Raw genomic sequence first — 20742 nt, 5'->3', positions numbered from 1 at the left:
ACAACCATTGTAAAATGTAAACACCAGTCAGGTGCGGGCGCTCACACCTGTTATCCCAGCACTTTGGGAGGCCAAGGCAGGAGGATTCCTTGAGTTCGAGACCAACATTGGCAACATAGTGAGACCCTGCCTCTACAAAAACTAAAAAATATACCCGGGCGTGGTGTGCGCCTGTAGTCCCAGCTACTCAGGAAGCTGAGACGGGAGGATCCCTGGAGCCCAGGAGTTCGAGGTTACACTGATCAGGCCACTGCACTCCAGCCTGGGTGACAGAGTGAGACCCTGGCTCTAAAAAAATAAATACAGATAAAATGGAAAAACCATCTTAGCTCGTGGAACATACAAAACCAGGCTGCACACTGAATTTGGCTCACAGCCTGGCGTTTGCTGACCTCTGCTGTGTACTTGTAACAATATTTAAATTTTATCTGATCAAGTGCATCTTCCTTCAAGTGTCGTTCCTTCCCCTGGAAGGAACTGTGAGGCATCTGAGGTTTTACCCTACTTGCAAGCTAACAAGATGGCCTGCCCCAGACTCTTGGGTGTTGACAGAAGTCATGAGACTCCTGGGTCAGAGCCAAAGCACAGCGTAGGCTCCGGAGCAGCAGCTGTAGCAGTTGCCAGATGCCGGCGTCTTGCACAGGTTCCTGAACACCAGTTCCCAGCAGGCGGAGGACGAAGACGGATGATACCTGCATTCTCGGTGGGTTGCACTACGGGAGAACCTTGAGCTTGGGGAACCGGAATCCCTCCCCCAAGACGACTGGTCACATCAGGTCCGCAGCAGAAATGCTTCCTGCATACTTCTCATTTGGTCACAGAGAACATTCAAAAGTGTCTACTCAAGGGTCAAGATTTTTGAACAAAATCAATCATTTTTACTGCTTCAACAAGGACGTTCCTAAGAGAAACTAGGGCTTATTTTTGTTTTTGTTGTTTCCGCGCAGGTGCGTGAAGAACACAGTGGCTGGTGCAGTCTGTATGACAGCGTGGCTCGTTTCGGGCACCGACACCTGAGCCCACTGTGGACTCTGCACTGTTATGCAATGTTCGTCACATGAGCAAGACAGATGTCATCCTGGCATTGTTACAAAAACAGTTTTGACTTCGAGCACCCCCCTGCTTTAAGAGCCACAGCTCTCAACTTACTGTCCAGGGTACTTTAGGTTGCAGGTGACAGAAATCCAACAAGATGCTTAAGCAAATAAAACAAACCAAAACAAAGATATGCTGGATCACATAACCAAGAAGGGTGAGGGTGGATCTGCTGCCTCAGTGGAACTGGGTTCAGGGCTCAAGGGAGGCCCACAGCTCGCGCTCCCCTCTGTCTCCCTGCCCCTCTCGTTCTCCCTCCCTCCCTCCCTCCGTGTCTCCACCCCCTTTTCTCTGTGCATTGGCTTAATTCTCATCTACCATAAGGAGCTCTCTGTAAATGTCAGGAAACACACCCACCAGTAGCTCTAAAACTGTGCTTGCTTATAATTCAAGGAAAAAGGAGCTCTTTTATGTAATATCCGGATATCCAGTCTCTTGGAAGATTCCAGGTGGCCCAGCTAGAGCCACATGTCCGCCCCTTAGATCTCCGTGGGAGCCAGAGGTGGAGGCGCCACAGCACAGGCCTGGCCGTTGGTTGTCCAGCGGGGGAGGCGCTCTGCTGGGCACTCACGCAGGGCAGGGAGAGGACAGACCAACTCGGCAGATGGTCACGACAGATACCAAACTGCCAAGGCATCCTGCTTTTGAGTGTGTTTCTAAAAGACTGAGAATAAAAGAGATGAGCGGAACTGCTCTCAGCCCCTGTTTCCAGGTCCTGCACCCCGGGCTGTTCCCTGCAGAAACCCGGTCTGAGCAATGTAGGAAACCAAGTCTCGGGGAGGCGCCTCCCTGGGCCCTAGTTTCCCTGCGAGGGCCAAGAGGGAGTTCACGGCTTCCAGTTGCAACGCGGTGCACGGTGCGGGGGAACCGCAGAAAGTGTCAAGGGGCGCAATGGATAACAGGAGACATGGTGACAGCTACAGGCCACTGAGGAGCAAGTAGCACCTGGAAACAAGGATTGTTTCTGGAGCCCTCAACCACAAAGAGCTAAAAATAAACGGTCCCCCTGTACATAAGGGCCAAGAAAAAGGCCTGCGTAAGAACAGCCAGTGAGACTGTCCTGTCCAGCACAGGTCCAGGAAGCCCGGCAGGTTCCCTAGGAGATGCCCAAGATGCCAAGAGACTTTAATACATTCCTGTATCAGAGACACACCCAATACTAAATATGAAAAAAACCCTTCAGAATATTATTCAAAATTAGGTTGTTAAATGTTGATAATTATTGAGGCTGGGTGACAGAGATACTGGGATGTTCATCAAACCATTCTTTTTGTGCATATATTTGAAAATTTCTAATTTTTTTTTTAAGAGAGAGGGTCTTGCTCTGTCACCCAGGCTGGAGTGCAGTGGCTCCCTCATAGCTCACTGCAGCCTCCAACTCCTGCCCCGGCCTCCCAAGCAGCTAGGACTACAGGCACACACCACCACGCCCAGCTAATTTATCTTTTATTTTCTTAATTTTTTGTAGAGATGGAGTCTTGCTATGTTGCCTAAACTGGTCTGAAACTCCTGGCCTCCAGCGATCCTCTCCCCACCAAGTCTGGCCCCCAGTAATCTTTTTTAAAAGTTATATCATTTATGAATCAAGAAACAACCCATCTGTGCATGTAAATTTTAATTGAAGAAAGGAAGTACGGGTCTGGGTTTCTTAACAAAGAAGCAGCATTAGAAACAGCTGCCTGGAGGCCACAGCCAGTAAAATTTTGTTCAAACTAATTAAAAGGAAAACATTTCTCTGGATCTTAACACATCGCGGAAGTAAAGATGGGCCACAGGGTACCACTCTGGGCCCTTGTTCCTGGGAGGAAAATGCAGGCTTCTTTACAGCACTTCCGTGAGTCATCCCAACCCCGCCTGCTCCCAGGATGAGAATCAAACCAGTCGTTTATTCCAGTGAGGGGTGGCGATCTCATTCTTCATTTGTCATCATGTTCAGGATCACGTTGTCCCCAAAACACTCCAATAAGACATTTCCCAAAATGTGTTCCATGTCACATAAACAAAACGGTTTTGGGGTTAAAAAATTTGGGGCTCTCTGCATATACCAGCTCCATTCTGAAAAGCGGTGACTTGTAATGAAGAAGTGGTTTAATGCTAACAAAAGGTTTCGCAATTTTTGGAGAGGCATCTCCTACTTTCAAAACTGCTGTTCCATAGAACATTCTTTGGTAAACACTGTTGTTTGGGGCACCTGTCCCTTCTCTGCTCTCAGCCTCTGCTGTCCCATCGCGCCTGTCTGCATGCCTCGGACCCGAGTGTCTCTGTGCCCCTGGACACAAGGCCAGCGATCTCAGAGCAGGCACCACCTCTCTCCCTCTGGCCCTGAGTCAGCCCAGCACCTCTGGGCCTGGCTCTGCCGTCACCACGGAAGCCCTCGCGCTGGGCCTGGTTGGTGGTGGGTCCGAGCTGCAAATGCTCCCTGCCCATGGCGGGGCTGAGGTGGGAAACTTTTTTTCAGAAGTACAAGGAATCCCTTTTCCTAATTTGTGCCCCAAAACTTCACTGCCACCTTGTGTTTCCAGCAATTGCAGAGATTTGGGTACAGGGGCTCTGTTTATTTTTACTTGAAGCCCCTCCAAAACTCAGGGACACTCCCCTGGGAGGACTCTCCAACTCCCCAAACCTCAGACATTTTCTTGGATCACGCTGCATACTTAGGCAGATCTAAGATCCTATCAGTTATAAGGCACATGAGCATTCTAGGTGCCATTAGGAATGGGAAAAACAGCTACGCAGCGACACATCGCTGATCACAAGACGTGCTGCGTTTGGAGATGTTAAAACGTGCAATCAGGAGCATCTTCGGGCAGAGGGAGCATCACTGTGGCTGCGCCTTCACATCTTCCTTTTGGACTCGTTTTCTCCCAAGAGGCTGGAAGCCTCCGCAGCCTCATCCAAACAGACTCCTGGCAGGGCCTCCGTGCTATTGTGACCTAAAAATGAAACCCTGCCCCCCATGGACTCAGGAAAGGGGTATAAAGCTCAACTGCACAGGCGCATGTTTCTCCTTTCGTAAATGTTCATGGCTCCTCAATAGTTTGTTAGATACGTATATTCACTCAGCCCGCTCAGTGTAAATTCCTGGTCCCATTGTCCCTGCCTCGAAACACATGTCCCTACCTTGTGGCTGGGGCAGCCTGTCGGAATGGCCACCCGCAGGCTGCAGCCCTTAATGAGAAATAAAGCTCTCCTTCCCACACTGTGAACCTCGGTATATTTTTTTGGTTAACAGTACGACAGATGACATAGGACACATCTAAGTCCTGGAAAAAACACAGATGCAACTGAGCCCCTTGTACAGAGACAAGATTAAAAAAAACAACAACAAAAACCTCCCTCAGGCCGGGCGCGGTGGCTCACGCCTGTAATCCTAGCACTCTGGGAGGCCAAGGCGGGTGGATCGCTCAAGGTCAGGAGTTCGAGACCAGCCTGAGCAAGAACGAGACCCCCGTCTCTACTAAAAATAGAAAGAAATTATATGGACAACTAAAAAAATATATATAGAAAAATTAGCCGGGCATAGTGGCGCATGCCTGTAGTCCCAGCTACTTGGGAGGCTGAGGCAGGAGGATCGCTTGAGCCCAGGAGTTTGAGGTTGCTGTGAGCTAGGCTGACGCCACGGCACTCACTCTAGCCTGGGCAACAAAGTGAGACTCTGTCTCAAAAAAAAAAAAAACTCCCTCAAACTGGGGACGCACATTGCCATTGAAGAGTCCAGCAAGAATGAAACGATTTACAGAGAACAGTAAGAAACCGCCAGGACGGAGCCCAGAGCTTCCCAGACATTTACTTACTGTCTCAGTCGCTGTTTTCACGCACCCCGGGTCAGAATAAATGCCTGACAGTTCTGTGTACGACACAGTTAGGTCTAACCAGCTTAATCAATATTGACATACTTATGCCCTAACAATTTAGTAGTCATCTGAAAAGATAATACCCCAAAATGAAACAAAAATATTTTTTATTTCATCTCTTTTTAAAAACAATTTTTTTTAAAACATATGAGGGTCTCACTGTGTTGCCCAGGCTGGTCTTGAACTCCCTGGCCTCGAGCAGTACTCCTCCCGCCTCAGCCTCCTAGTAGTGGGACTGCAGGCCGCACCACAGGGCCCGCTGTGGTTCGTTCTCAGGTAACACGGTCCCGGACTGTCGCCTGCGACCTGTTAGGGACCAGGCGGGCCGCAGAGCTCCACGCACCACCCCTCGCCCCACCCCGGCCCCCTCCTAGAAAAATTGTCTTCCATGAGACCGGTACCTGGTGCCAAAAAGATGGGGAACCCCCAGATCGGGATGTGTGCACCCCCGGGACCCCGCATGACTTTTCCGACCTGGGAATCGGAGTGAACACGCCACGCTCACTTCCTGTTTGTTCCATGCTGGACTCGCAAGGTACTTGCTTTTGATCACAGCCACCAGCGAAATGCCTGCTTCCAGAGGGAGGCCGTGACGTCACGGAAAGGAGCCGAGGATGACAACCACCCAGGCTGCGGGGTGCGGCCTCCCTCGAGGTCTCAGAGCCCCTGTGCGCGCTGGAGCGCACGGCCACGCGGGCCACGCGGGCCACGCGGGCCACGCGGGCCACGCCACCCCGTCTCAGGCAGGGCCTGTCCTCCGCGGTGGGACAGCCAAGGACACAGGCATTCCCATCCACTTACCTATGACATGCGGCTGCATTTGCACTCCCCTAGCAGAGACTGGTGTTTGCCAGAGACCCACGTGGCCCTGATTCCCTGAGATATTTACTAGCTGACTCTTTACAGGAAAGGTCTGCTCACTCCTCCTTCTCGCCAGTGTCTTTCCAACTTGGATGTGCGTATGAACCACCTAGAGAGAACTTGCTAAAATGCAGATTCTGATCTGGGGTGAGGCCCGAGGGTGTTTCTAATCACCACCAGGTGTTGCCAATGCTGCTGGTCCATGGCCCACCCGGAGGCGTGAGGATCCACTCCAGTGGGTCTCCAGGTGTGGGACCCAAACCCACAGCTCCTGGGAGGGGGCCAGCAGGAAGGCTTCACGTTGGGCAGGCACCAGGAAGATTGTTCTGGGCAGCGGGACCAGCCTCTGCACTGGGAGAGCCTGGCACGTGGGCGCCAGGGGAAGCCAGTGGGCAGCCGCCATGGCAGTGGCTGGGGAGAGGGGCACAGAGCACCAGGAGCATCCGGGGACATGGAGCTTTCCCAAAACACCGTATCTGAATGCGCAGCATAACTATTCTTGCTGCAGTGCAACTGCAGAGAACACGACGGTGCATTTTTGGATTGTGGGGAGATGCCAACGAGAAGGTGAGAGAGCGTGCTGGGTGGTAAGAGTTGAGAAGCGCATTAACGGAGCATGCTTTGCCTGAACAGGACACACTCGGGGAGTGCGAGACAGGCAGGCAGACGTGGGGCTGTCATGAGCGACACGAGAGAAGGGGGGAGATGGGCTGCTAGCCGCCAGGATGGCATCCCTGGAAACACGGGGACATCCATGGGGGGAGTGTTGGAAATAGTAAGAGCTCAGTAAGCGGGTATCATGGCATTAATGTCACAAAAGACAGTGGCTCTTCAATACATAAACGATAATCAGCCTTAATAACTGCACTAGAAAGCAGATTAACTTGGCGCAAACGTAGTAGCGATTTCGAGGATGCCGCAGGAGCTCTGTCTCCCTGCTGAGGTACCCCAGAGAAGGCGTAAATAAGAGCACTAGGCCACATTCTCCGGGTGGGAAGCCACGTACACGAGAGGCTGATCAATGTCTACAAAGATGTCCAGCCTCTTCACACACGCTCAGCTCAGGATAAACCTTTTACGGAGCTGGGTTCTTTCCGTTAACACACGTGTGTTTTGCAACTGAGCGCTCTAACTCCTGATGTGGAAATGTTTGAGTGGATGCAAAATCTAACTTCAACTTTGCGTTTGTCAATGAAAGGAAATGAGGGTTGTGTAACATTTTCATCCACTTTAGTGTACAAAGTTTCTCGTCAGTGGTGACGATGGAGACTTTGAAGAGATCCTCCTTCCAAGCCCCCGTGGGGAGCCCCCTACAGCTATTTTAATCATAAACGTGATAGGAAAACGTTCTGCTCCCAGAAGTTGATCATTAAATGTTAGAAGAGCACTTATTTGGAATTTGCATACAAATTTAATCTTTATGATCTTCCCTAATACTGTGTATTTTATTTTTTTTATAAGTACAGTCACGTGTTGCTTAACGACGGGGATATATTCTTTTTTTGTCTAATTCATTATATTTTTTTCTAAAGTCTAGTAGGCAGTTGGATAGAGTGTTAGTTTTGAAGGTCACAAAGGAGCACCAATGGGTGGATTAGAACGACAGATGCTCACTGCCTCACAGGCCCCGGGGCTGGGAGTCCGGCTGGGGACATAGTCTGAGAGATGCATCGTCAGGGATTTCGCTGCCGGGTGACTGTCACAGAACGCACTCACACACACCCGGGTGGTGTGGCCTACGACACACCTGGGCTGCACAGCCTGTTGCTTCTCCGCTACCAGCCTGGACAGAACGTGACTGTGCTGAACTCTGCAGCCACCTGTGACACAAGGAGGGGAGGGAGAGGAGGGGAGGAGGAGGAGGGGGGGAGGAGGAGGGAAGGTGCAAACCCGCCAGGGGCTGCGCTCTGGTACAAGCTGGGAAGCCCGAGCCAGCCAGCACAAGGTACTAGCTTGCTGGATCAGACTTGGGATGTTCTGAAAGTAGAACCAGAAGCCTGTGCTGATAAACCCGACCGGGGTGAGACATGCGGGCCGGGGTGTCACCACTGTCGGTCTTGGACATGAGGGGCCAGCACGGTTCCTCCTGATCAGAGACTCAGCACTTTTGCCTCAAGACAGAGGGATCTTGTGCTGCTTGGGTATTTAAAAAACAAAAACAGAAATGTCACCAGCAGAGGGCCCAGAAACCAGAGCAGCCTCTCTGTGCTTGTTACTTTACATCTCTGAAAATGGAAAATAAGGACTTACTGAAAAACACTAATTTCTTTGATCTTTGCCTCCTAGTTTTCTGACAGTTTGTCTAAATAATTTTTAAAAGGTCAACCAACTAATCGGGACCTGCCATAGAGAAGGGCGAGCCTGTGTCCCCACAGCCTCAGCAACTTTTGCATTTTTGCTAATATGAAGAGAAATGGTGTTTTGGTGTCTTTTTTGGTTTTGTTTTGAGACAAGGCCTTGCTCTGGCTGGAGTGCAGTGGTGTCATCACAGCTCACTGCAACCTCACACTCCTGGGCTCAAGCGATTCTCCTGCCTCACCACACCCTCCAACCCCACAAAGCTGCTGGGACCACAGGCATGCGCCATCACACCTGGCTAATTTTTCTTATTATTTATAGAGACAGGGTCTTGCGATGTTGCCCAGGCTGGTCTTGAACTCCTGGCCTCAAGTGATCCTCCTGCCTCAGCCTCCTGAGTAGCTGGGACTACAGGCACGCAGCACCATGCCCGGCTAATTTTTTTTTCTATTTTTTGTAGAGACAGGGTCTCACTCTTGCTCAGGCTGGTCTCGAACTCCTGAGCTCAAACGATGCTCTGGCCTCGGCCTCCCAGAGTGCTAGGATTACAAGCGTGAGTGGAGCCACCGCGCCTGGCCTGATTATAGGATATTCTAGTCCATCATCCCATGTCTTAGGAACCAGGATTCTCAGCATAGAAGGAGACACAGACGTATTAGAAAAAGTTAAGTAAAAGCCCTGGAAACCTGATTTGTATTGGGAATATCAATATGAGCTCAGAAAATATTTTATCTTTAAATGTGTGTGTGCATGTTTATAATTTTTTAATAGTTCTGTCCAATAAAAAGGCCTGGAAACAATGACCAACCCTGTAGCAGTGAGTATCCTAGATCGTGGATTTGAAATACCACTTCCACCGGAGATTCTTGGAGAACATGGATTCAGGTGGTAAGCCGAACTAAGTTTGGCCTAAAGTGGCCTCCGTCCATGGTGAACTGTAACCTAACTGCAACCGAACTTGAGAGCAAACTCCTGCAACAAGGAGCTGAGCCTCGGCCAATCGCAGGCCGGCGGCTGCCAAAACCTGTTCAGATGAGGCAAACGCTAGCAGGCAGTCAATCTGGCTATTTCCGTGTATCTTTTGTCTCTTTGGCTACAAATACAGCCTGCACACGAGCATTCTGCACAGCTTTGGTCCTGAGCGCCACCTGGTTTGTGAACCTTTTTGGTGCTCAGTGAAACTCTGTTAAAGTTAACTTGTTTAAGGTTTTTCTTTTAACACAGGTCTGAAGCAGATGTACAAGATGGGCCTAGAGCACCTTGACATGCCAGGCTGCAAGGTGGCCATCAATGGCTGTGTGCGTGTCTGCGTGCGCGCGTGTATGTGTGTAGGCGTGTATGTGTGTGTGCGTGTACAAATGCACATCAAAAGAAATCAGGAGCCAACCTAAGAGACTTCCTCTCACTGACCAAAGCTACAATTTGAGTTAAAAATAGAGATGGATTAAAACCCATCAGATATGCTTAACTCCATGAGTTCTTGAGAGAGAGAGAGATATATATATATATATATATATATATATAGTATAAATAAAAAACTTTAAGTGTTTATATTCTGAGGATGACAGAGAACTAATTCACTATCTTGAAAACTTAGTACATAAGAGCAAAGGATCAAACACTTATGCTGTCTTTCCTCTATGAACTGTACCACTGGGGAACCAATTGGTATATGTGGGGAAGCAACTCTTAGAAAAACCATCCGGCCAACAAATGCAAGCAAAATGGTACCAGTAGAGTTTCACCATTTTGCAGCTCCCAAATAACTAATGGATCTTGGCCTGAGCATCGGCAGCTGTCACCACCAAAAGACTCCTGGATAAAAGCATCTAACCACCTCTCATCTTGCCAAAGGTGTCAAACCTGAGTCTGGTCAAGCCTCTGGATCCAGCTGCAGGGAACGCAGCGGACAGGGGAACGCTGAACTGCACCACGCACATGTGATCAGCAAAATCCAGACTGCGGGAAATGACAGGACAAATGGTCCAGGTTCTTCAACAGAGAAGCTGCAGGGAAAAGAGTGAGATGGAGGGAACTGCAACTTAAGACATGTCAAGTTAAAAAGAAAGGTGGACAAGGCTAAACTGCCATCAAGATGCAAGGAAGTGGCCGGGTGCAGTGGCTCACGCCTGTAATCCTAGCACTCTGGGAGGCCGAGGCAGGTGGATCGTTTGAGCTCAGGAGTTTGAGACCAGCCTGAGCAAGAGCGAGACCCCGTCTCTACTAAAAAAAATAGAAAAAATTAGCTGGGCATGCTGGCGCATGCCTGTAATCCCAGCTACTCGGGAGACTGAGGCAGGAGGATCGCTTGAGCCCAGGAGTGTGAGGTTGCTATGAGCTAGGCTGACGCCACGGCACTCTAGCCCGGGCAACAGAGCGAGACTCTGTCTCAAAAAAAAAGAAAAAAAAAGAAAAGATGCAAGGAAGTCACTGAACTGTACACTTAAAAATGGTAAAGATGGTAAATTATGTATTATATATTACCTCAATAAAAAACAAATAAAGGAAAAAGAAATGCAAGGAAGTGATTTCTGTAAGTCAGAATTACTTTCGGAGGGGGTGGGGTGTTATGGGGGGGGCGCCTGGCAAAGGGTGGGTCCTACCAGGTGGTGGACGCCAGGCGCTCCCCTCACAGTAGTAACTCAGTGAGCTACACACTTGTGCCATTTCCTCTCTGTTTTTATTTATGACAAAAAGGTTTGAAACTAAATAAATTATGTCAAACATTTTTTAAAAACCTGCACAGTATTTTTAACAAAAAAAAGCCAAAGAAATTTTTGGAAGATTTATTTATGCCTCTTGGTCTTTAAAAGTCGTAACTCCCTTTAGAGCTGTCTAGAAGCCAGGGTGGCCTGTGTGGGCCGAGACCCCGCTCACGCTGTCCTGCTGAGCTGGGTGCCCTGACCCCGGGACGCATCCTTCTCCAACCTGCGCACGGGCACAAGTCACCTGTAAAAGCAGGAGACTCAATCCTGCAAATCCTGCAAATCGGAAGGTAAATGAACGCTTTCAGAATGTTTCTAGACTTCTGTCTGCATCTTTTAATCCATGTTTTATTGATTCCTTATCAAAACCAAAGCCATGACATTTGGGGCCAGACCGCAATAAAACAAGCAAGAACACTGTCAATAAAGGTAAAGTTGAAATCTCACACAATTCTCAAATCTCAAAGATGTTCAATTTATCATACAGGTAACCACTTCGCATCACAGAGAGCCACGTGCCTCCCTGATTCCGTGTGAGAGCCGGGTCTGCCTGTGCGCGGCAACGGCCCAGCCCGCAGTCTTCCCTTCCGTGCAGGGACAAGAAGCGACACAGCCACTGGCTCAAGTTTCCTCGAGTACCAGAGTCACTTTGCTCCATCTTCAGATTGCTTAGCTCCTTCTCTCGCTAACCTATCAGCCTCTTCATTGCCTACAAATCCTGCGTGACCAGGAACATGCATCTGTTAAAACAAATAAATTTTTCCCCATCATTTTTGCTAATTTTTACACAAGCAACATACAACTATATTCTCATTGTAAAAAAAAGCTCAACTATTCAGAGCAGACTGCGGAGTCCAGCTCTCCTCTGCAGCCCCTCTTCCCAACGGGATTCTGAACAGCACGATACATATTCTCAACGCATTTATGCGATGATGTATTTAAAAAAATACCACTGTTTTTCTACAAATTAGATTTTACTGTTCACATTGCCTTTTTTCCCCACTTAGCAATGGGACTTGGCAAGCTTTCCAGGCAAAACACGTGTGTACAGATGGGTGGATGTATATATATATACAACACACACTTTACTCTCTTTAAATGCTGTTAAAAAGAATGGATGTACTTATTTAACTATTGTTTCCATTTACGCTGCTGAATTTTACATGTCAGGTTACCAAACTGCTACCAGTGGTCCTGGGAAGGCACACAAGGTAGGGTTGAGACCATGGTTGCAGTTTATTTTGCTCTGTATTGCTTGAAAAAAAAAAAAAAAACTTTTTAATAAAAATGATTTATTATTTTAAAGTTTCCATTTTGTAATAGAAGTAGTGTTACTAAGGCTTTATCACCCAACCTTATGATAGTGTTATTTAACATTATGGCTCATTCCAAATACACTAACAGGCTGACTTACAGCTCCCTTTGCTAGTGACGAGGTGGCCTGGGCCAAGCGTCACCACACAACTAACACACGAGACGACCACAGGGCATCCCTCGAACCACACTGCCCGCGTAGTCTGTACCTAGCAATACTCTCCTCACAACAGTGTGACCCATACGATCATCAAAAGAATCAAATGTGTCTTAATATATGTTATGGTAACAATTTCATGGAAACTGTTACATCATTAACCACTTATGTAAACCATTCATCTGTAGTACGTCTGGACTATCCGGTCACAGCAGCCACGACACTCACCCACTGAATGTCCATACCCCGGGTGAGCTTCTCCAGCGCCACGAAGTCCTCTTTGTTGATCACGTCTTTCCCAGTACTCGTCTTCCACCCGTTCTTCTTCCAGCCTTGAACCCAGTTAGTTATACCTACGGGGACACACGTGCACTGGTGAGTCACTCTCGAGTGTCCCGGCCTGTTCACCTCCCTAGTCTGACCCTACAACTGCTCCCACTTATATTTGAAGTCGCCATCCTGGACTCTTCACTTCCTTGGTTGGCCTTAGTTGCTTTGGCCTTTGGCACAGCCTGAAATTCCCAAGACTCCTCCCTTTCCTAGCTTGTATTCAGCCTACAGCTCTCAGCTTAAGATGTCACTTCCTCCAGGAAGCCTTCCCCGGCTCATAACCACCCTCTCTGTGCTCCTACACACGGCATCACATTTAGACTAGAAGTGCCACGAGAGCAGACACCCCCTCATGAGCACATCTCTAGTACCCAACAAAGAAATAAGCGGCACATGGGAAATACAGGAGCTCCAAAATCCTCACTCTCCCCTTTGTACCTGGCCAGCCAAATGTCACCCCCATTGCCATTTGGGTCCTGCTCTGTTACAACACCTCCTAGTGGGGGAAAAAAACACCCGTTTCCCTTCATAGTTATCAGAAAAACACTAAAAAAAAAAAAAAAGCAAACACTTACCATTTATAGTAAACATACTGTCCGTATATAGAACCAGTTTACTGATGTTTTGAGCCCTTGCTTGTTCAATGGCTTTACAGGCTGCCTTGAAAAAACAAGTTGACAGTCATGCTACAGAAAATGTTCAACTTTGACATTACAGATGCTCAAAATTATTCAAAATTGAAAAATCTGCCCTTTTTGCACCCTTCCTTTTGCTCTTTTCCTGCTGTGACAGAGGGTCTGGTCGTCATCTGTGGCGAATGTATCACGCTCTGTAAACCTGTATCTTGCTCTTGCCCTTTCTCTCCTCAATGAATCTCATTTTTGTGCTTGCCAAAAAAAAAAAAAAAAAAGAAAAATCTCTTCTTTTTCTGTACCGTGATTATATTCTCCATGTGAAATAATGCTACAAATACAATTCTGTGTAGACACCTATTTGAAATAAATTCTTAAAATCATTCCAAAAAATTCTTATCCTTCAGAATTGTTATTACCCCTAAGTTTCTTCTAGACCTAGACTCTATCTTATATATGTAGATAGTTTTAAAAGATTGGTATGTTCATGGTCAATGCTAAAAAATGATGAAACAAATATATTTGATAACTTACATGAATTTCTGCTCTTTGGTTTGTCTGTCGCCCAGGAAGTCTAATGCCTACGTTTCTGTTTCGAAACAGTGCAAAAGAAAATACAATTATAAACCTGATTCTCAAAGTGATTCCCCTTAATGGGTAACAATAAGCTAGTGTGTATGTTCATTTGAAACATAAAAGCATCAGATAAAAACACAGCCTTTAAAACTCAAACCCACAGAGAGACTGCTAGAAGCAGGGAAGAGCAAGGACGTTTCTGCACTCGGCACCTTCTGACCTGCCTGGGCTCTCGGGGCAGAGGAAGCCCTAGTCCTCGCAGACCCGGGTTAGGCCCTGTGGCAGCAGTGGAAAGACCCCAGGGGAGAACTCGGGAATAAAAATGGAGAAAGTCAGACTTCAGACTGAAATTTCCAGATAGCTTCAGGAAATAAAGGAGGAAAAAGAAACCAAGGAACCAGAAAAACCCTCAGACCAGGTAATTAGATCTTGGAGTAAGCTGGGTGTGGTGCTGCACACCGGTAGTCCCACCTAAGTGGGAGGCTGAGGCAGGAGGAGCACCTGAGTCCAGGAGTTCAAGTCTAGCCTGGAAACCAAACTCCATCTCTACTAAAAGAAAAAGCACTAGCTGGTGCTTACCATCCCAGCACTTTGGGAGGCCAAGGCAAGAGGATCACTTGAGGCTAGGAGTTTTGAGACCAGCCTGGGCAACATAGTGAGACCCTGTCTCTAAAAAATATATATATATATTTTTAAATTAGGTAGGCATGGTGGTGCATGCCTGCAGTCCCAGCTACTCAGGAGGCTGAGGTAGGAGGATCGCTTGAGCCCAGGAGTTGGTGGCTGCAGTGAGCTCTGAAAGTACCATAGCACTTCAGCCTGGGCAACAGAGTGAGACCGTGTCTCTGAGGGGAAAAAAAAAAAAAAAAACTTTGAGTAACCAGGAGATCAGAGCTTCCTAAAAGAACAGGCATTTCTTGAATTAGAAGAGTTGAAAAAGCAGCATGAACAGCATAAAGCAATTGCCCTGTTTAATTTCTGGAAGCCAAGAGCCAAGTGTAATTTCGGGACCTGAGAGGCATTAATAGGTGTCTTAGGCAAGCACTAAACCCACGGACACTCAGTGCCACACAGGGCTGCCTCCTCTTCTGGGGTTCCAAGCCAAAATGAGAAGTTACAATAAAAGAAAGTGAAAAACTTTGTAAACTATAAGCTCACTGGAAAGGTACAGTGGAATTACTATGAGCAACTTACATTAAATAAGACTGACGGTGCTGTGGGCCCAGGACAGGGCTGCGCAGAACCCGGGAGAGCTACCAGCTACTCTGCAGGGGCACTCACGCCCAGGGGCTGGGTGTATTTCAATGATCACATTTCATATCACCTTGGCTTTGTGCCTTTTGAAAAACAAGGGACCACCTCCAAGAGGGCCTAGGACGTGAGGGCTTCCCAGCCCCCGACCTGCCCCGGGGCATTCTGCCGAGACCCGAGACCCGAGACCCGCTCCTGGCGTGCCAGGTGACTCTGCAGTTCAGAAGCAGTGAGGTCATTCTGGCGTAAAAGCTCACCAGTGAGACAGACTCATCCAGAGTCGGGGCCGGGAAGCCAATGCCGAGCGAGGCTCCCGTTCTGAAGAACAGCACTATTCCGCATCAACACGAGCCACAGCTCTGCTCTCTGCTATCTCCTGCCAACGCTGTTTATCTGGCAGGTTTTCCAAATAATCGCCCATAAGCAGATCCTGCCTCACCTTATCACAAGTTCTGGAATGTGACTCAGTAAAACGTGAAGCTCAAACGCAGCTCCCTTTGCTTACTTACAGAGGATGGCCAGGGCCCCAGTAAACACCGATGCCTGCCCGCGCCCTCCTGCGCCCGTTACTGGAGCAGCAGCCGTCAGTGTACACGACGACAAAGTCTCCTGTGGGAGGGAACAGAAAGCGCTGCTGGGTCAACGCTACTGAAAACTGAAACCCACCTCGGAATTTCACCGTGGTTGAGCCAGCATTTTAAACTCAGCGGGCGTTTTACAATGCCGTAGAAGTTTCCTGTCTAGGAAAACAGGATCGACGCCTCACATGGGGCATTGGCCACTTTTCGCTTGAAATCTCTTGTATTTTGGTCTCACGTGCCAGGCAAGTTCAGGGCAAAGGCAGACACTTTGCAAACAAGAACTCACTGCTGCTTACAACCCACACTGACGTGTCAAAGGACAAATGAGCCTGTCCTTTCTATGCAGGGTCACCTTCACTCAGGACAGCCGTCCACGCAGAGACAAGCAGCACCTCAGTATGACGGCGACCCTGCCTGCCAGGAGCTCCAGTCCTCTGACCAACACTGCTCTCATTTCCCCCCTGGCATTTCTGCCACTAGTCAAGTGTGGCCCCATCTTAGCTTCTTTCCATCAAGGCAGAGGGTGTGATCGACGTACCAAGACTGCAAAGAACAAGGTGGAAAAGGACCGACAGGGGCCACTCTCAGGCCACGAGTGACCGGCACCACTTTGAGCAGCATGATGGGGACAGAATCGGGCTGCAGAGTGTGAAGAGCAGGCCGTGGGAGCAAACAGAGGCAGCAGGGCAGGAGGCCTGTGCCCGAAGGACAGCAGACGAGCACAGCAGAGGCAGAGGGGACGGGAGCCTCGGGGAAAGGAGGGGGACGTGTCCTCACAGGAGCGGGCTGGGAGCCTGCAAGCACATGGGTGTCAGGCCGGCCTCCTCGGTCCCGCTGGAACCTGACTCTATCAGCACGACTGCAAAGTGCCTTGCCAGCCACTGAACTGTCTCAGCTGGGAGCCCCTGTTACGGGCACCTCAAACAGCTGTCGGCACACTGCAAATGGCTCGTGCCCCTGCTACTCCACAAGGACTTGCCTCAATTCCTATCCATAAATAACCAAATAAAGAATACTTGTTTGATTTTTTTTTTACATAACTGCAAAACTGATCTAAAATATAGCTTGACAAAACATTTCCTATTGGTTTCCCTTGAATTAAATTAGAACCTACAAATATATTGATTTATATAAAAAATGCTATTTTTATTTTCTGTTCATATGTGTAAAAGACAAAAAGGAGACTTATATAGCCTAAGTCACTAAACATATACAGCTGATTCCTGGGGTTAAAGGTAGAAGAAAAGTTCATTACTATTTTGTTTCTCAGGATAAGGCAGGATCGCTTATGTTTTGCAAATATTAAATATAAAAGGTTAAAATGCTGGTGCTCATTGTAATAAGCGGCTCCATCTAGGGCCTTTGTTATCTAAACAAGCTGAAATCTTGGCGTTTCCCTTACCGTAGTGACATGAGTGCCGTGTGCATGGGGATGCCTGCCTGGCTTTCAAAGGATTGCAATGGTTTTCATTTCTAGTCCACATAATGGTTTTCCCAAGACATCCAAAAGTTTAATTCTGCACTACTTGATCAATTATCATATTAAATAGTGACCATAGTGAGTTGTAAATAACCTTTACAGATAAGAATGAGGATGGTCAACAGCAGCTCAAATTCCCCCATAAGAAAGTGAAAAAAGTTTTTACATAAATATTTTCATGATTGTTATATTAAATAAAAAAATCAAAAAAAATATACCCATATAACAAAACGTGTCTTTGCTAACTGGAGGGGCGGATTCTGTGTCCTGTTTGGCATGCTTTGCACATGGCTCTGCGCTTTCATCTTCATCTTCATCCAGTGGGTCACGGGGTCGCTTGCTGGCTTTCACTGGTGATTCCTGTACATGTTTATTCTTCTGCCCTGAAAGACAGAGTCTACTCATGAGCCAGAAACAATGAACATAACATGAAATGCTTACGAATGAAGAAATCTGGCTGGGTACAGTGGCTCATGCTATAATCCCAGCACTTTGGGAGGCTGAGGCGGGAGAGGTGGGAGGATTGCTTGAGGCCAAGAGTTTGAGACCAGCCTGGGAAATGCAGCAAGACCTAATCTCTTTAAAAAAAAAAAGGAATTAACCTTTGTTAAGATTTAGAGTACTTAATAAACAGAAACACACTTATATTGGAAGAATTGAGATATGAATAAATTACTAATTATTTAAAAACGAAATATCTGTGAAAAGGAACTATTAAGAACCCAACCCCAACCAAGAAGACGAAAGCCATACTTTCAAACTTGCTTTCTGTCCAGAACTGATTTCTCCACCAGAAGTCCCTTTAGCAGCCACTGGGGAGGGAGAGGGTGAAGCAGAAACGCACGGAACGATGGTCTCCCTGCCTCCGGACGAGCCCTTAGGGGTCGGTTCTGAGCTGACCTGCCTCTCTCTGAACTGTGCTTTGTCCAGGATTGTGCTGACATTCCAAAGGAGCAGTTGGTTGGTGTTTGAGCATCTTAGTGGGCTCAACAGAGACTTTTCAAGAGACACGGATTAAAACTGTGCTCCGCTCAGTCTTAATCCGCTACAGTAAAAAGGTACGTAAGTAAAGCTAATGAAAAATCACTTCCTCAAGGTAGGTTCAGATACATTTTTAAAATTTGTGCTCTAATGTAGAGTCATCTTGCTCTATCTGAGTCCTGCATATCTGATGTCCCTTACATTAGGTCTTAAACTTCGACAGCCACACTTTCTGTCACACGTGAAACTGGAAGAAATCCAGATTGTATAGCTCTGTCTTAAATAAGAAGGAAACACCACAAGGGTGTGTGCCATGAAAGGAACCACACTCATCCCTTTAAAACCACAGCCCATTCAGTCCAATAACAGTGCAAGCTTTTTTTTTAAAAAGACAAGAAATTATGGCACAGTGAGGTCACAGAATGGAGCAGGGGACCTGAGTCCTGCTTGTCTCTAATACTGCTACTTACACGAACCACTGTTCTTAACTGCTTCCAGCCAATTTCCTAATTTATAAAACGTAAACAATCACAGTTATCTTCTTTATGTGCCTAGAAGGTAGCTATATAGATCAAATGACATCTGGGATTTGAAAAGCTTCGAATAGGTTAAAATGTCACATTGATGTGAATGGTGACTACCTTCTGAACCGTCTGGGCTTGCAGAGTTCCTGACAAAGGCCCAGGCCTCATCTTCTGTAGCAAACTTCTTAAATCTGGCAGCAGGAAACCGGTCCACCTGTGCTTTGCAGTCATTCCTGGAAAAGAGATACAGCATTATTATTACCTTTCTCCTTCCCTTTATCTGCTTTTTAATTAATTAATATCCTTTTCTCAAGTTGGGAATACAGTTGTCCCTCGGTATCCAAAAGGGAATGGTTCCAAGATCCCCCCTGCACTCCCGATGGATACCAACATCAGAGGATGCCCAAGTCCTTTAAATAAAATGGTCTATTGGTATGTATCTCTAGATTACCTGTAATAGCTAATATAATGTAAATGCTACGTAAATAGTTGTTATACTGTATTGCCTTTTTTTTTTGGAGACAGGGTCTTGCTCTGTCTCCCTGGCTAGAGTGCCATGGCATCATCATAGCTCACTGCAACCTCAAACTCCTGGGCTCAAGCAATCCTCCTGCCTCAGCCTGAGTAGCTGGGACTACAGGCATGCGCCACCGCACCTGGCTAATTTTTCTATTAAATACTTTTTGTAGGCGCAAGGTCTCACTCTTGCTAAGGCTGGTTTTGAACTCCTGACCTCAAGTCACCCTCCACCTTGGCCTCCCAAAATGCTAGAATTACAGGTGTAAGCCACTGCACCCAGCCTCCTGTATTGTCTTTTTATGTGTTTTTTTAAATTGTTTTATTTATTTGTTTATTTTTGAGACAGGGTCTTGGTCTGTTGCCCAAGCTGGAGTGCAATGGCATCATTATAGTTCACCCAAACCTTGAACTCCTGGGCTCAATTGTTGTTATTGTATTTTTTATTATTTTTTTGCCCAAATATTTTTGATCCATGGTTGGTTGAGTCCAAGTGTGTGGACTGGATACAGAAGAGGGACTGTAGTGTGAAAAAGATGGCCTGTCAGTTCCTTGGAGGCAAAGGGTCACACCTTACAGTTCTTAGTTTTATCTTGCACGTCACTCTACACCCCGTGTTCTACTGTATGCCAGCCAGACAGTACACAAGCTCCATAAGGCTTCTCTCAAACTCAAAGCATACTAAAATTCTGGGGTCTTTGTAAAAGAAATTCCATTAATCATTCCATTACAGCAAAAATTTCAACTTCTGGGATGCTTCTTCCTCAATACTGTAGCCATGCATAGGGAAACACAGATAATAAACCTGGATTTCACACAGTGGGAAGAGTTCTGGTCGTGGAGTCAGAACACCTGGGCTCCAGACCTATTTCTGTCACTTCCTTGCCCTGTGAGCTTCCTGGCCACTGGAAATACACCTGATAATGAGAACAATCCCACCCACCTCCAAGGATTGTTACAGGGATCCAATTGCAAAAACCAGTTTATCATAATTTCTGTTTTTAAAAACACAGGGAAGAATAAATAGGGTACTGAGTTCCAGCTTCAATTAAACTGATACGGAAAATCTGGCAATGCTGATTGATATCGATTACGTGTTACCTTTTGGGAATTCTCGCAACAACAAAAAGAGCATTAAATACAGGCCCCTGGCCACCCTGAAGCTTCATGTGGCGTTTCTGGTATTCCAAACAGAACTTCACCGGAGGCGCGCCGCCAGGCCCGGAGCCTCCCGGAACCCGCCTGCTGGGCAGGGAGGCGGGGCGCAGACACGACCTACCCACACAATCCGGGCGTGGCACACGCCGCCACGACAGCCGGGCTCCCGCCGCCGGGCTCACCGAGCGCCCGCAGGGAGCTGCCTCGGGGGGAGAGAGACTCACCAGGTCAGAAAGACCCCGGTCCTGCGGCCCCTCCTCACGGCATAGAACATCCCGAGCCCGCAACAGCCACGGCTGCAGTGCACGGCGGCCAAGGCGACTCTGTGGGCCAGCGACAGCAGCCTGTCCATCGCTCACTCCCAGGCACCGAGGAGCATCTTGGCTCCAGGCCATAAGCGGAAGCAGCCACAATAACCCCCAACAATCA

General features: G+C 47.7%; 1 protein-coding gene across 4 annotated transcripts; it reads right to left on the bottom strand.

Annotated features, from left to right (window-relative positions):
* Positions 1 to 11120: 11120 nt before the first annotated feature.
* RNASEH1 (ribonuclease H1) lies at positions 11121 to 20742 on the bottom strand. 4 transcript variants are annotated; one of them, XM_069494538.1, is made up of 8 exons: positions 20538 to 20742; positions 18757 to 18872; positions 17353 to 17517; positions 15583 to 15682; positions 13781 to 13820; positions 13190 to 13274; positions 12513 to 12637; positions 11121 to 11553 (listed from the first exon to the last, which is right to left on the bottom strand). In XM_069494538.1, the coding sequence occupies exons 1-8, from the start codon at positions 20663 to 20665 to the stop codon at positions 11458 to 11460; spliced, it is 855 nt and encodes a 284-aa protein (XP_069350639.1). In that variant the 5' UTR covers positions 20666 to 20742; the 3' UTR covers positions 11121 to 11457. The 4 variants fall into 4 exon arrangements, with proteins under 4 accessions (XP_069350639.1, XP_069350637.1, XP_069350638.1 ...); XM_069494536.1 differs by having other exon boundaries at positions 11122 to 11553; positions 13781 to 13835; XM_069494537.1 differs by having other exon boundaries at positions 11122 to 11553; positions 13781 to 13835; positions 15583 to 15679.

This window comes from Eulemur rufifrons, chromosome 19 (genome assembly GCF_041146395.1).
Source record: "Eulemur rufifrons isolate Redbay chromosome 19, OSU_ERuf_1, whole genome shotgun sequence".
In the NCBI taxonomy this organism is placed as follows: Eukaryota; Metazoa; Chordata; class Mammalia; order Primates; family Lemuridae; genus Eulemur; species Eulemur rufifrons.
This window is presented reverse-complemented; position numbering and strand designations above follow the sequence as displayed.